This window comes from Rhizophagus irregularis, chromosome 12 (assembly GCF_026210795.1).
Source record: "Rhizophagus irregularis chromosome 12, complete sequence".
Lineage (NCBI taxonomy): Eukaryota > Fungi > Glomeromycota > Glomeromycetes > Glomerales > Glomeraceae > Rhizophagus > Rhizophagus irregularis.
Window position 1 is genome coordinate 3,903,786 of NC_089440.1, and position 16,607 is coordinate 3,920,392.

At 26.6% G+C, this 16,607-nt stretch overlaps 5 protein-coding genes across 5 annotated transcripts; 3 read left to right on the forward strand and 2 right to left on the reverse strand.

The window, feature by feature from the left end:
• Window positions 1-615: 615 nt before the first annotated feature.
• OCT59_004384 (uncharacterized protein) lies at window positions 616-2,497 on the reverse strand. The gene is made up of 2 exons (XM_025316343.2): window positions 1,714-2,497; window positions 616-1,647 (listed from the first exon to the last, which is right to left on the reverse strand). Exons 1-2 carry the CDS (start codon window positions 2,116-2,118, stop codon window positions 763-765), a joined length of 1,290 nt encoding a protein of 429 aa, XP_025180688.2. The 5' UTR covers window positions 2,119-2,497; the 3' UTR covers window positions 616-762.
• Window positions 2,498-3,092: 595 nt separating this feature from the next.
• On the forward strand, window positions 3,093-4,333 carry OCT59_004385 (uncharacterized protein). The gene is made up of 5 exons (XM_066148242.1): window positions 3,093-3,140; window positions 3,215-3,244; window positions 3,552-3,819; window positions 3,891-4,053; window positions 4,141-4,333. The coding sequence occupies exons 3-5, from the start codon at window positions 3,555-3,557 to the stop codon at window positions 4,211-4,213; spliced, it is 501 nt and encodes a 166-aa protein (XP_065996861.1). The 5' UTR covers window positions 3,093-3,140; window positions 3,215-3,244; window positions 3,552-3,554; the 3' UTR covers window positions 4,214-4,333.
• Window positions 4,334-4,681: 348 nt separating this feature from the next.
• OCT59_004386 (uncharacterized protein) lies at window positions 4,682-5,409 on the reverse strand. The gene has a single exon (XM_025310605.2). The coding sequence runs from the start codon at window positions 5,285-5,287 to the stop codon at window positions 4,889-4,891; it is 399 nt and encodes a 132-aa protein (XP_025180690.1). The 5' UTR covers window positions 5,288-5,409; the 3' UTR covers window positions 4,682-4,888.
• Window positions 5,410-7,077: 1,668 nt separating this feature from the next.
• OCT59_004387 (uncharacterized protein) lies at window positions 7,078-8,735 on the forward strand (the record flags this gene model as incomplete). Its single annotated transcript, XM_025331892.2, has 6 exons — window positions 7,078-7,123; window positions 7,212-7,289; window positions 7,367-7,546; window positions 7,636-7,718; window positions 7,802-8,207; window positions 8,296-8,735. 6 exons carry the CDS (start codon window positions 7,078-7,080, stop codon window positions 8,733-8,735), a joined length of 1,233 nt encoding a protein of 410 aa, XP_025180691.1.
• A 1,285-nt stretch (window positions 8,736-10,020) lies between these two features.
• Window positions 10,021-10,311, forward strand: OCT59_004388 (uncharacterized protein; the record flags this gene model as incomplete). Its single annotated transcript, XM_066148243.1, has 1 exon — window positions 10,021-10,311. The coding sequence occupies one exon, from the start codon at window positions 10,021-10,023 to the stop codon at window positions 10,309-10,311; it is 291 nt and encodes a 96-aa protein (XP_065996862.1).
• Between the last annotated feature and the right edge of the window lie 6,296 nt (window positions 10,312-16,607).

Sequence of the window (16,607 nt, forward strand, 5' to 3'; positions counted from 1 at the left end):
CGAAACAGCTATTCGTTGTTATCATGTATATTTTTGAAAAAGTTGACTCTTGCCTCGTCCTTACGGAAGTTTATGATGAAGAACATATACCAACTCAGCTTCAGGGGTCTATACTCTGTTCTTAGTGAGAAAGTACTAGGTGACGGATTTTGTGATAACGGAGCCAGGGTTGTTTTAAAATACTGCTTCCATCATTATAATATCTCGTGAAATGGGTAGTTGTTAAAGAAAGTTCTTTTATAGTAATATTGCTTGGTATTACGTTAATACGTCAGAACCTAATCTTATTACTTTTGACAAAATAGTTCCCAATCGGAATTAATTTAAATAGCGGTTTGATTTTTGACGAATTAAGAATGCTTACTTTTAAGCGAGGCATTAATCGAATGACTTTGGCTTGTGGAAATGGTTCAACGAGTTGTGTTGCTTTAGAGAAGCGTTTAGGATTATAAACCAATCCATGGGTAAGGCTACAGTCAATGTAAGAAAGAGAACATATAATTGAAAGTGATAGATTATTTGAATGGACAGATAATTTCGAGAAAAGCAATCATAATAGTGATGGCCGATCATAAATATAATTAATTTAAGCTTAATAATCAATTTATTGAAATTACATTTTAAATAATGAGATTGTATCATTTTTATTTTTTTTTGGCATGATGTCATGATTCGTGTTAAATTACTCGCCTAAGTTTTATGTACAAATGAAAACAAAAAGCAATAAAATACTATGAAAATTGGAGTTGTAAAATAGGATATTTAAATTTGTTTAACCACGTTTGGTGGTAAATAATTTAAAGTTTTATCAGAAGAATTGGAATCACTGTTTTCAAAGGTGATAAGACGACTCGTATAAATTGCATCAGGATGCTTATTAAAACTAGTATCCAACTCGGATATCTTTTCATCAGCAGTAATAAAAGCATTAGATAAAACATTGTCTTCTTGAGTTAAATTCCACCAATTATTGAATGTGTGTGCTAAAAATCTAGCATCCGGACGTTCAGAAGGATTCATGTGGAAACATTGAGTCGCTAATCTGACATAATTTTCAGGAGTTCCTTCAGCGAATGAAGGTCTTAAGCCTTCACAAATTTCAATCGCAAGTTTTGTATCGTGTGGACGATCAACAAATGGCGGGATTCCAGACGAAAGTTCTGCCATAATAATTCCAATACAATATATGTCGGCGCTTTTTGTATACTTTTTTCCTTGTAATACTTCTGGAGCAAAATAAGGCAAAACTCCGTATAATCCATCCAACGCTCCTCCTTTATTAGCAGGACGAGACAAACCTAAATGAGCAAGTTTAGCTACGGTCACAATTTTTCCGTCTTTTTTAACCTGGCCTACAAGTATGTTTCCGGGGTGAAGGTCTCGATGTGTAAACCCAGCTTTATGAATCGTTAAGAGATTTCCGCTAATATTACGAAGCAAATATAATTTACTGGACCAATCAAGGCCTGCAAAATCATTTTGAAGGAAATTACGTAGATCATGATATGGTGCTAATTCAGTCACCATAATATAATCGTGAGTTTCTGGATCTTGAGTAATTCCGAAAAACCGGAGGAATCCATGATCAAATCTCATTTTTTCAACATGAGATGGTGTAGCAGAAACACAACGATAATGAGTTTGAAGCTATAAAAAATTTTGTAAAAATCAGCAATATTTTTTATATTTTTTTTTTTTAATCAATTAAAGTACCTCGTTAATATATTCTGATGTCATATCTTGTGAATTTTTGATGCTTTTCAATGCAACAGGTCTAGCTTTCGAAGGAGCAGCCCAAGAAAGTCTCTTTTCAAGATCATACCATTCAGCTGAATAAACAATACTAAAACCACCTTCGCCGATTTCGTTAATATTAATAAACCGATTGTACGGAATCCATTCTAAAAATGGATCCGTTCTATTTTTAGCCTTAAGTTGCGTTTCTTTCATGAATTGGTCAATTCCTTTATGACCACTGGTCCAACCTTTTGTCAATCGTTGGGAATCACATCGACACCAAGCCTCATTATCGCGCAAGCGTTTCCAATGTAAGTAAGGGTATTTACATTTTTTTCTTCCAGCAATAAAAGAGGATTGCCGTGAATTTTTATTACCCATATTTTGCGCAATAAAAATTTTTTGATATTTGTGTATTTAATTTTCGTATTATAAAATATTTTGGAAAAATCGGATTTTTTTTTTCTTAAAAAAAAGAAAAAAGAAAAATATTTTTATCCCTAGAAAAAAAAACAAAAATTTTATTTTGGAGGAGAGGCAGAGTGAAATTAATTATACTCGTGAATTTTTTTTTTCATTTATAATAAATTTTGTAGATCCCATATAAAGAATTATTCAATGAAATTTTGTTAAACAGTCCTTGTGATATACAACATTGTTTTTTATTCGGCCCTTTTATATAAAAAATGCATTAAGAAAGTTTTTATTTTGAACAAGGTTACCTCGATGTTTGTTTATAAGTTTTTTTTTAGAAGAGATTGCAAGAGATTAGCTTCAAGCCTTTTCATTTTATTAATTTACCGTGGCTGATAAATATGTTGCACTAAAAATCCTTTACAACCAAATCAAGATATTAACAAGATCGCTAAATGTTGTGTAATGTATATATCTTTCCCGCCGTCTCCCATCCCTAACAGCTTTTTTTATTTAATTAATTATAGAGTCGTACAATCAATCAGTGATAATGCACATGAATGCATTAATTTTGCTCGAGCGTACTACCATTTACTTATTCCCGATTATTCCGATGTGAATTTATGATTACAAGAGTTCCACATGTAAAAAGAGCAACAAGTTTATAGTCGAAATTTTTGGTTAGGAAATTTGATATTATTATAATATCAAGTTAAACTGCACAGTTTAGAACAATATGAAGATAGGTAAATGCGTTTCTATCATATGAATTGCATATTTTTGATATTTTTGGTTGTGGTTATCTTATCAAAGAGTACATTATTCTTCATAGTTACTAACCTATTAAAAAGAAATGTGTGTCTGGAGAACGTCCGAAAATTTCCGAAAAGGAAACCACTGAACTTCGTGACGATCTGACGGGATAGGCTTCTTGCATCCGTGCATCCAATATTGTGATCTGTCTTAAGTTTGGCTTGGAATTGAATTTAGTATGTTAAAATTATTCTGTAATTGTTTTTGATGACAAGTGCCTCTAGATACTCATCTTTAATAATGCATCTAGTCGAAATGGTCGTCTTGAAATAATTCATAGGTTTGTTACGATTCCAATTTGGTTATGAAATTGCTATTACCGGAAACTGTTCTTCGATTGATCCTAATTCCTAAGGGCATGAAGAGCAATGATAGAACAAAACTTGGAGTTTTTATACAATTTAAAATGTTCTGATATAGCATTAATTCACAATGAGTAAGCTTCTTACATTCTAGTATGGAAAATCTTATTCCTTAATAGAGGAAACCTGCACAATGATGTAATTTATGCATCGTCTGATAAGGCTGTACATTTTTTCACAAATATAATTTCTCTTTTTAACGAACGATCAAATTCAAAAATTAAGATTATGAAGTATACGAACGATTTAAACGAGGATGCAATAAAAAAGCTCATAAATGGGCTAGATCAGGGAGAATTCTGTAATGAAATAATGAACTTGAATAGGGACGAGCTAGAACAGCATATGCATACTAAGTTCAATAAAGTCAAAGATGAGGCAAAAAAAATCGTCGAGGATGTAGTCGAGGATATAAAGAATGAAGCTCAGTTACCCGAGGAGCCAAAGATGACAGGCGAGGAGACAGTCGAGGAACATAATACTAAGGTTAAAGGTAAACGACCCTGTTTTTACTGGAAATGAATTTTATCCATATCGTCTCACTACTCCCACACTATTTTAAAGCGTATGAAAAGAATTTAAACGAATGTAAAATATTTTATCTCTTGAATATGAATAATGTTAAACAAATCGTTAATTGGCTTTCCGAACTACAAAATACGATTACCACGTTTTTTAAGAATTTACGATCCTGGATTGCATCCAAGATTAATAATATCTACACAAGGTAAATAGTTACTCTGAATCTTATCTTTTATTTTGTCTTTCCTTTCTCAGAATTAAGTTCAATTATTTTTATTCTTCATTTCATTAGAATTCTCGAATTTTTTACTGAGATTGCAAAGATGTTTAGTCGATTGTATAAAATTATCTTTAAAAAAGATTAGTCGGGTAAAATGAATGGTTAAAATCATTATATCCTATACTTTGTGATTACATTGTTGTCATAATAAAGCATTATTTATTTCCGGCAATAAAACGATAACATGAAAGATTCATTCTTCCATAAATCGAGTTGGACGTCAACATTAAAAAATTACTTAAATCTGATAGCAAATGAGTTTCCTTCCAAAGCCCGAACGCAAGTCACAATGTCGCGATTTTCTCGAGAAAAAAATTATTTTCCAAGTTTTTTACCAATTAATTTTACCGTAATTAATTTTTCAACAAGAATTTATCTAAATTAGCAGTTAGTGCAAAACGCGTATAAATAAATTAGAATTATTTATTTATTTTTTTTCGAGTATTCAAAAGAATGACGAATCAAACTTAAGCAGGGCTAAATATGAGGTCGTTCTCTGGATCTTCTAAGTTTATCATTAATATTGGTATATGATTTAAAGTTTCATTAGGTGGAACGTTTACTGTCGATAAAAGATAATGACAAATTTAAACTATCTTTATTATTGTACCATTTCGTTTAGCAATTAAATTAATTTACAAAAGCCCTTCAGAGTTCAGGATAATTCTTTTACTATTGACTAGAAATCACGTAATTAAGGATAAGGTCTGGAAGGACAACCTACTACACTATCTAAGTGAAAAAAAATTCACCTATTATACTAATTATTCTTTAAACATTCCTTATCTTTAATTTTTTCCAATAATTTCTTAACTTCTTTATATTTATCATTAATTGAATTACTTAGAACCTCGCGCAATTCTTTCTGTTCCTTCTCTGCTGTTTCATTCATTTTACTCGTGCCATAACTGTAAGCATGTGAGAAGACAGGTACAAAATTCACTGCCTGGCTCCAACCAAATTGCGTTGAGGTTCGACTTTCTCGTTGCAAAGCATGTTCCTCTATTTTTGTTTCATATTCCTTTCTTTTTTCATTATATTCATCAATTTTTTGCTCGAGGTTGTTTATATCAGCTTTTAATGTACCAATTTCTGCTAGAGCTTTCTCTAGTTGTTCCTTAGCTTGACTCAGTTCTTCTTGCAACTGTTCTTGAGTCATTATAACTTATGTTTTATTTTTTATTTACTATTTGAAAGCTAGTAAGCCTCAATATAAGAAATATAACGTGAACATTAACCAACCGTTATACACTGGTTACTTGTCACAAAGTGGTTAGAGTCGCCCAGGTTACACGCAAGGGAGTGATAGTTCATATCAATTAGATATTAAAGTAATTTTTTTTTTTTACACAAAATATATAAAATATAATCGAAATTTGCAACTGATAATAATGATTTTGAAGGAAAATACGAATAATCATGTAATAAGGAACTTTGTAACATTCTTTGATGATATTGATAAAGTGAAAAGAATTCGACCATAAGAAAATTACTTCAAATAGATTAAAGTTAAAAAACCTCTAGGGAAATGTGATAATGATAATGGCTTGTCTATATGTTAAAAAACAAAGATTTTTAATTCTATAACACCCTTATAATTGAAGATGCAAAGATTAAAATTATTTTTTATTACCAAAAAAATATATTAATCTGAGGCATCTGTAGTAAAATAAAGTATTATTATCAATAATTATCAAAATATTAATACTCGAATTTACCTTTTTGTTTCAATAATTTAACTTAATTTTTTTCAATTTATTAAAATGTGAAATAGTGAGACTGTTATCACATGATGTGGCGTAGTAGTCCATTATTTAATATAAGTACTGAATATTTTACTTTATACTATCTGTTATAATTTTAATAATTTAAAAAATATGAAATTAGTATATTAATTTATAAATATATTTTTTTACAAATTTTCTTTTATATAAATATTATTACTTTGTAATTAATATTACTTTATATTAATTACTAATAATTCAATTTATTATATTATATACAATTTGTTAAGATTTATATCTTTTAATTAAATATAAACTTAGAAATTATATTTAATACCATTTAATATATACATTTATGAGTTGAATGGTTATTATGTTAAATGTGATTTTAATATAATCAAAATCCTTTTAATAAATATTAAATAGTACTATATATACATTAAAAAAAAAAAATTTAGAAATTAGAATTTATTTTTAAAAAATTATATAGTAAATTTTTTCATTTTTAAAATGAATGTATTTATCTATTTTTATTTTATTATATATATTTTTTTTATTTTTTCTGTTTTTTTTTAACTAAAGTAAAAAAGCATTATGAATCTAATTAATATTATTAAAGTTTTATTTTTTAATTCTGGTTTTATTTATTTTTGTTATATACCTATTTTTAAAATTTTAGTCATTTATTATTATTTATTAGTTAATCAAACCCTTTTTTATCTTTTCATTAATTACTTCATTAAAAATAATTATTTTTCTTTTGTATTATTTTAGGCTCAAATTCTTTTTTGATTTGGAAGGTGGAAAAAAAATTCCTAATTAGGCCATAATTTTTTTTGTTTGATCCTTAATTTCGGCCAAGTTAACAATAATTCCGGACATGTTTCTAGATTGTTATTGGGCTTCATTATTTCTAAACAATTATTTGTGGTCATGTTACATCTGGTTTAGCAACATGTAAAATAATGTTTTTATAATAATTAATATCGCATATCATTAGATTATGATGATGTACGATAAAATAAAGAAAAAATAGATATGATGTACATTATTTATAAATTTTTGTAGTACATCAAACAGTTCATTTTAAAGCCAAAGACGAATCGACTTCTCTTCAATGAAGTTAAAGTTACACGCAAGGTGATCTACGTGAAAAAGGTATAAAATTAAATTCATTTTTTAAACTAAATTCATTTTTTTTAAAAAAAAAAAATTTTTTACCAAAATGACATCTCGTTCTTCGTTTCCTGTTATAATAGATACTGATCCTGGTATATACTTTGGTTTAAATATATATTTATAAAAATCATCTAGTCTTTTTTTAATGTAATTTGATTTTATATATATATATATATAAAGGTATTGATGATGCTCTTGCTTTATATCTGGCGCTGAGTTCATATCAATTAGATATCAAATTAATTACTCTTGTATTCGGTATGCATCAAAAGAATTTTTTTTTTTTTATACAAAATGAATAAAAAATCTAATCGAAATTTATAATGATTTTGAAGGAAATACGAAGATTAATCATGTAACAAGAAACATTATAACATTATTTGATGTTATTGATAAAGAGATTGAATATTTAAAAAGTGCACCACCGCCTAATCAAATTGATCCGCAACAATGGGATAAAGAGAGAAAAATACTATTGAATAGATTTGAATGGTCAAAACCTATCGTTGCAATAGGTTTGTTTGTTTTGTAATTTAATTTATTAACTCATAATAATTTGACTTCTTTTTTGCATCTTAATTTTAAACTATTTTGAAAATTAAAGGAGCGGATAAACCTGTGAAAGCCGTAGAATGTTTTGGGACCTATTTTCATGGATCAGACGGATTTGGACAAATTCATACAACGGTAAAGTCGAAAGAGTAATATATTAATAATTTAACAAAAACATATTTATTTAAAAGTTTTATTTATTTATTTATTTTTAAAAGCATCCACATTATGCGCCAGAAAATTGGGAAAATTTAAAATCAGATAGATACGCGATGTCATCTCGAAATGCGGTAGATGAAATTTTATATCAATTACAAAATAATCCACCATTCACTATTACAATTATCGGATTGGGTCCTTTAACAAATCTTGCTTTAGCTTATGAAAAAGATAAATATACATTTTCTCGTGTAAAGCAAATAATTTGTTTAGGGGGTGCTATCAATTCTTGTGGTAATGTTACACCTTGCGCTGAATTTAATTTTTTTGTGGATCCTGATGCGGCAAATATTTTGGCTGAAGCTACTAAAGGTTTCTCTCCATCGGAAACTATTCAAAATAAAATTGAAAGATTAAATCGTAAAGAAATTTTGCCGTTACATTTCACTGTGTTGCCAATAAATGGTAATATTAAGATTAGATTATTTCTTTAATATATGATTGAATTAATATTTATTAATAAATTTATTTGCTAATTTGATTTTTTTTTTAGTATCGTCTAATGTTTTCTTATCACGTGCAGTTTTTACAAAATATATTACGTCTTTAAATACACCTCTAAGCATTTTTATTTCTGTTTTTATTGATCACGCGTTTAAGAAAATGCAAGAATTATGTGGAACCAATGGTCTGGAGTTACATGATCCAGCTGCAATAGCATTAGCGATTGATATGTTATCAAAAAATACTCAATCGTTTACATCAGAATTTGTTGACATGAAAGTTGAATATCAAGGAATTTATACGAGAGGTATGGCTATAGTTGATACAAGACCTAAAGGTTTTTCAAGTACAAAATCGGCACAAGAAACTCTTAAAATATGGGATGATGTTAATAATGTTGAAATTATAAATTCTTATAATAGTAAATCATTTATTGATAATTTTTTTAAAATCACTTTTAATGTTGATTATTCTGAAGAGAATATATAGAATGGAAAAAATAAGATTGTATTATTATAAAAATAAATTAATAAATATGCCAAGTTTACTTTTTAATAATTGTGTGATATAAATGCATAGATGAATATATTTATAATTACAGTATCTTCATATTTAACCATTTATAAGACTTAATCATCTTTTTAAATGGAAATCAGAAAAGCTCCCCAATCCCTTCTAATTTTATTAGATATTGAACTATGGTTATTTTCAAAATAATTCACAACTATAATCCCAAATGAAGTGAGTCGATATCATCCAAACGAATGGATTATGGATACAACGTTTCTTGCGATAATAGAAATAACGTTGGGATGAATTATTAACAAATTATTTAAAGAAAGACATTAGGATTTATAAATTTAAGAGAAAGAAACCTCAAATAACGTAATTTACATTTGAAGTTTGAATTAAAAGTTGAAATTCTCAATTAAAACCGAGGATTAAATGTGCTATTGCTTAATCGTATTATACTGTATATAATAAAATTATACTATAACTTTTTTTTTTTTTTGACTCACGATTCTGGTAAAATATTATACTATAAATTATTTCTAACTGGAAAAATAAATAATATTACGAATAATGGGAGAGTTTAAGCAACAACTCTACAAATTCAAGCACACAAACAAACGCGACTTTATAAATCTGAACACTCATTTTATGAATCCCTTGCCTCTCTTTCATACGATTACTATCATTTTTTGAGACTACGTGAAAAAAAAAGAATGGAAGGGAAAGCTTTTGTGATTGTATTAAACAAGCATATATAATGGTGCTTGGTTTAGATGTACAAAATCAGGCCGCACTCCTATTAAAAACAAATATATGAATCTTGACCCATCAAAATATGCAACTATATACAAGTTGATGTACCCCTTTTTTGTATTAATCTTGACCCAGACGCGTGATATTTAATGTGATATTTGTAATATTTTTCCGGAGCGAAGCGAAGGACAATATATGTCTACGATCTATGAAAAAAAAAATGTTCACGTGAATTTCTCTGTTCGCCATGTGATCGTCACCCAATGAAATCGCAAATCTTAGTTTTTTCGCTCCGGACTTACAACGGTTCCCGTTTCCTAGTTGTAATGTGATATACTGATATTTAACAAAATATTTAACAAACAATATTCAAATTGTTTAATTGTTCGAAAAAAAATATAAATTTTTTTTTAAATAATCTTACTTGTTTTCGCGTTTTTCACTATAATAAAAGTAACTATGGAAAATTTAACTGTTAATTAAATACAATGATGATGATACAGTGAATATGCCGTTTGGACGCGTTGCCGAATGGTATATTTCAAATCACTCACTATTAAAAAATATTAGACTAAAATGTCAAAACAGGAAGAAAATTTCGGAACTAGTTAATGAAAATATTATTGCTGTTAGTCGTGTTGAAGGTGTAGTTGATTATATTAAATGGAATACAAAAAAAGGGAGTACAAAATCAACAAATAGAATAGATGATATAATTAAATTAACACCTGAAGGTAATGAATATGATAGGCAAATAGAAGCTGGTGAAAAGAAAGATAAAACATGCTGGTATTGGTAATGTATTTTTAAGGAGGGGGAATAGTTGTCAACATGAATGTGGAGGAATTGGTAGTTGTAAAGAAAATTGTGCAAATTATTCTCTACCAAATAATATAAAAAATTATCATGATATACATCTATGTAAAAGTTCGTGTGATTTCGGAATCAAAACTTTCCTGGCTAAAAAAAGAAAAGCCACTTCGTATTAAAATTATTGGATCTCATTTACTGATAAATGCTCTTGCATTACATAATCCTATTATCACTAGACTAAATATATCACGTCAAACAAAAGACAATATTATTATTATTCGAAGAGCTGATTGTAAGACAGCAAGATATCAAAGCCAAGTTATTAGCTCCGTATAATAATGCTAGCGAAAATGAATTAAGAGAAGCTTTACTAAAAAAATCAAAAAAACACTTTGTAATACTACTAAATTAAGAAGTTTTATAATATATGATGATAGAAGATTAAAAGAGAATGCGGGTCCATGGACTATACTACTTCACTATATGGTTATTGAGTTATTAAAGCCAAAGGGATTTGTATTATACTATCAGCAGCCAGATATTACTTTGAACATTACATTATTACCAATTAACTTTTTCTCATGATTTTTGGACTAATTTTGTATTGGAATTGATGGTAAATATGACTTGAATAATGACAAAGCATTTATATTAACATTTGTTGTTAACACCTTTAGCATTTGGTTTGTAATTAATTTATTATTATTATTTAAAGTATTTAATATTTTTTAATATTTTATAATTATAGTTTTAGGCTTAAGTAATAGAGAAAATTCATTAAGTATCCAATTAGCTGTTTTAGCTGTAAAGAATAATATTCATTGCAATAATAATAACTGTTCTTATGAATGGTTTATAAAAATTTGCCAAATGAAAAAGGTTTTAGAGGTTTCAGAGAGTCCTTAAATATAACAAAAATGCATAAACATTGGAAATGTTTCGCAATGATTGATAAAAGCCATCCAACAAAATCTGCAGTAAAAGATATATTACATGAAACTTTTTTGTATTGGTTTCATGTAATGCAGACATTAGGTAAAAATTTTAATTAATGGGCAATTCCATGCCAAATACAGTAAAATTTAAATTACTTTTAAAATAGCTAATTGTATTGTTTATTATTTAACGTTGCTAACATAATATAGTAAATTGTTTTTTAAGTTATCTGATTGCAATTCATTTAAAATAATTAGAAGATCTCATACAGAAGGCATTGAAGCTTAAAACTTAGAAGTTTATATAAATCATTTATTGATAAACTATCATTGTTGGTTGAAGAAAAAATATTATTTAAAAATTGGATATATGATGAATGAAGATTAAGCTTAATTGATACTGGAAGAATTTCTAGTGATATTACAGCATTTATTTTATGATATAACAAACAACTTTATAGAATGTTTTTATTGAAATACAGTATAATAGTATACAAACAGTTGTAAATTTTGTTGAATGTTTATATGATATGAAGCTGAAACATGAAAATATTGGTAGGAAATTATTTTGAAACAAGTTTAGCTATATTGAACAAGTTTGTACAGTGCGGTACCTCTATAATAGGTACCCTTTATATTTTGTAATCTAATGGTCAAAATTTTATTAAATTTTAAAATTAAATAACCTTTAAAAAGATAAATACATTAAGCAAATAAAAAAATTTTCTCAATTTTTTTTGCTAACATAATACAAAATCACATGACTTAAAATAAATTTGATTGGCTAATGCAATACTTAATATTAATTAGAATTATACATAATTTTTTATATATAATTTATTATTTATTATAATTATTTAAAAGTAATTTGATTAAGTATATCATCAGTATAGAATTTATATTTTTTTTAGCAAGTTTTCCTGTAATCCCTTTTTAAGAAATAGGTATAATATAATTTATAATAATTAAAAACTACTAAAATTTTTTTTAATTTTTTTTCAAAATTTTTTTAATAAAGCATGAGTAAATTTATAAACTAAAATGATTTATTTTAATAAGCACTATCAAATGATTTTTTGTAGCCGAAAGTTTAGGCAATCAAAAATAAATTTGCTGAAATTTATAATGCCAAAATTATTGCCGAAAGTCCGAAATTTGACCGAAATTATTGGTATAATTCTGGCCATTTTTAGGACGTAATTCTGGCCAGAAAATGATCGACATTATAAATTTCCATTTTTGTGAATTTGTGTAACTATTGTGAATCCAATTTCACCAATTTTACTGGGAAACAAAATTTCCTTTTTTTGGAAATTGGTGTAACGTCACGTGACACAATATCATAATTTCGGCCAAATTTTAATTTTGGCTAAAATTAAGACCAAGTTTCGGCCTAATTTCGGCATTTTCGGCATTTGATTTGATTGGCCGAAACCTTTCGGAATTCTTGTGGGGCTACTGAAAGGGGAGAGTTCTTAGTGCCTGGGGTTGGTTTAAAAGTACCTTCTTTGGGTCGTTATAGTTCAGTTTGTGGCTCTGTCACCTCATGGGGTTTACTACTTAGTCATATAATAACTATAATATCTAATGAACTAGAAAAAAAAAAAAAAAGAAACCTTTCAGAATTTTCTTTTAGTTTCGGCAGGCAACCTTAACACAACCAGTAATTCGATTACTACATTGATTTAGAAATAAACAAAAGAACAATATATTAATAAAAATCCTACCAAATATTATTAAAATAAATGAAATTTATTCTAATCTTCCCATATCCTATGCAATAATTGCAAAGTTCTTTTACATTATTATCTTTTACTTCTCAATTATTTATATCTTATTTTTATGCATATTCTACACATTCTTTTACTAGTATTTATCATTTACTTTCTAATTATAAATATTTGCTAAATATGTTAGTAACTCTTTATTTGTTACTTACAAACCCACACTTTCATAAAAAACAGAATTTATTAAATTTACATTTGCTTAATGAACAAAAATAGCAGTTTGCCATCCCTTGTCTTCTTCAAATAACTATACTTTGAATAGTAATTCATTTACAAATATTAATTCAAATTCAAAGGAAAACAAATAGCTTTGAATATTATTTGTTATAATTATTAATAATAAAGTAAAGAATTTAAAACTCATAAGTTAAAAACTGCAAATATCAAAAAAATAAACATATTTTTTTTATTTTATAAAATAAAATTACATTTTATTTCATATAGCATTAATACTTAAAAGAAATCATTTTTGTAAAAAAAAAAAAATTTTTTATTTTTTCCATGCATTCAGGCCAAGATTAATACAAAAAAAAGGTATATTTTGATAAATCAAAATTCATGTATAAGGTGGATCAAGATTTATATATTCGCCTATTAAAAATGCATTTTAAAATTATTTATTTTTTTGCAGTTTTATATCAAGTGATTGATATACTGTACATATAGAATCAATTAAAAAAAACTGCTATTCTAGCTATTATTCAATACAATGCGATATCTCTATAATTTTATAGTCATAATGTAACATTTTCAAACGATGTCACATTAGCAAAAAATAATATCTTAAAATTCTAACCAATAATTTTAATAGAACATATCAAGAACTTTTAAACTTATCAGTAGTGTTCTTCACGAATCAAGTTGAATCGAGTTTCAAATCAATTTTTTATATGATAAAATTTGTCTTACACTAAATTTTATAATACTTTAATTATATTATTTATGTAATGCAAGTCTATGCAATCATTTGAGTCACATATGCAGGACACTACTTATCGGTTTAGATTAAAAAATAACAAATTTTACTAGTATTATATAAATTTGAAGTTCAGGTAATTTATTCTGATGAGAAAAATTTTAAGAATAAGTGATTGTTGTATAACATAAAAAAAATAATCATTTAATAGTACTTATTCAAATAAATCATTTAGCTTATAAACTTATCCATGTTTTGTTAAAAAAATTTTGAAAAAATTTTGGTAGTTTTTATTTATTACAAATTATATTATGCCTATTTTTCAAAAAGAAATTACAGGAAAACTTGTTAAAAAAAATATAAATTCCATAGAAAAGTTCCTGATAGTATACTTAATCAAATTACTTTTAAATAATTATAATGAATAATAAATCATATATAAAAATTATGCATAATTCTAATTAACATTAAACATTGCATTGGCCAATCAAATTTATTTTAAGTCATATGATTCTGCATATGGGCCGATTTGGCTCACTTCGGTTATGTCACCTATAAAATGATCAACCGCTGATCATTTACTAATTTACTAAATATCACATTTATTTACATTATTTCTTTTTGAATAACTACGCGAAACTTCTAAAATGACACAGTGTAATTTTCCTTGCTTTTTATGTTCTAAAATTTTTAATACAAGGAAAAAATTGCAAAATCATGAACGAAATGTACATAAAAATAATAAACTTATTCCACACCGTCATATACTTCATCAACCTTCTAATGAAACAATGTCATTTTATCAAGACGCAATAATAATTCGTTTAAAAAATAGTCTTGGATTTAACAGACATTCAGTTGGAAAAAAACATATAACAATTGACGCGTTTCCAGAGGATGTATTTGTGTCTTTATTTGAAAATGAAGATAATTTCAAATATATACCAAGCCAGCGAAAATATCAATGTATTTTAGAAGGAACAGTAGGTGAGGAACAATTGAAGAAAATATTTAAATATGACCAAATAATATTTCGTGAAAATATTAATACTTCAACTCGAGGGTATATATTATTTGAGAATAATGATGGTCAATATAAAGCAATATTTAATTGGAAACAAAAAGAATTGAAAGAAAATACAAGATGTTTTTTGTCTGGAATTTTGACAATTAACTTTATTGCTGACTCTGGTGAATTCATAAATAAGTAAGATTTATGAAAATTCTGTGTTATTAAAAGATATTTTTGTGTTAACTTTATTTTATTAATTTTAGTCAAGAAAATTATGTAGCGCCACTTCAACCACTTCAACCGCCATCATCTAATGATGATCATATTTTACATATAATATATTCCAATCCACCTTATAACGCATCTAACAATAAACTTTCATCAAATAATAAATCAACAACCTTTACCAAACCACAATATAGATATATTTTACCACGTCCCCCTTTATCAAATACAAATAATTCTTAACAATTTCAATGTAATAAAATTATTGTTTTTGGTAATCAAATTTATTATTATTAATAACTTAACCTCATACATCACTTTCGCATCAATTATTAATAAAAACGTAATGGATTTTTAATAATAATAAAATATAATTATTAATTAGCTTTCCTTATTATTGACATCAATGTTTCTAGCGATAATCTTTTTAGGAGTATTGTTAATTAGGTAAAATAATTGGCGATTTTCAAAAGACATTATATTGTATACTACTGATTTTCCATCAGTTCCCCACCCATAGTAGTACCTCCAAAAAATAAACAGACCTAGATTAAGAATATATATTAGTAATAAACATAAATTTTTTCAAATAAAAAAAATAATTATAATTTTTTAATACATGATTGTGATTTTTTTTTCTATACTTGAAGTAGAAAAAGTTCGTAAAGAAAGGCCAATTTCTTTTAATTGACGCATAAATTGGGGTACATGTTTTGCAAAAACATGCATATATAGAGTAACATCATCTTTTCGATATAAACCAGGAATTTGTGTACCACTATTCATGTGACCTTGAGTTGGACGATAAAACATGCGGATCCAATTTTGAGTATCGATTTTAAATTGATCAATTTCTTGATCTGAAAGATATTCTTTGTGTAAAATTGTATATAATTGATAAAACTCTCGCCATAATTTTTCTATATCTTTTCCATGAATATCTGGAATAAATTGTGATACTGGAAACTCTTTTAACGTTTTTTTTTTATCTGGTCCCATTAGAGAAGTCCAATTCCAATTTTTTCCAGATTGAAAAAATTTAAAATGAACTTTAATATTTTTAAATGCTAATTCAACTGCTGGCTTAATTTGCTTTTGAAATTCCTTTTTTTTAATTAGATCAGCAAATAAGCACTCCATTAAGACATCTGAAATTCTTAAAAAAAGATGTAATTCATCTGGTATATAATTTTTCTGATTAATTGCAGGAAATAAAGGAGATTTCCTTTCACCTAAATATTAAGTGTAGTAAATTAAGTTTAAAGTATTGTAATTTAATTAATAAAAATAAATTAATATATCAAGTAAACTTACATCTTGTATTTTCTGTATTATTCCATATTTTATCCATATCCCATCGCAATGATGCTTCACAATTGCAATACAAACAAAAATACTTTGAGTTTT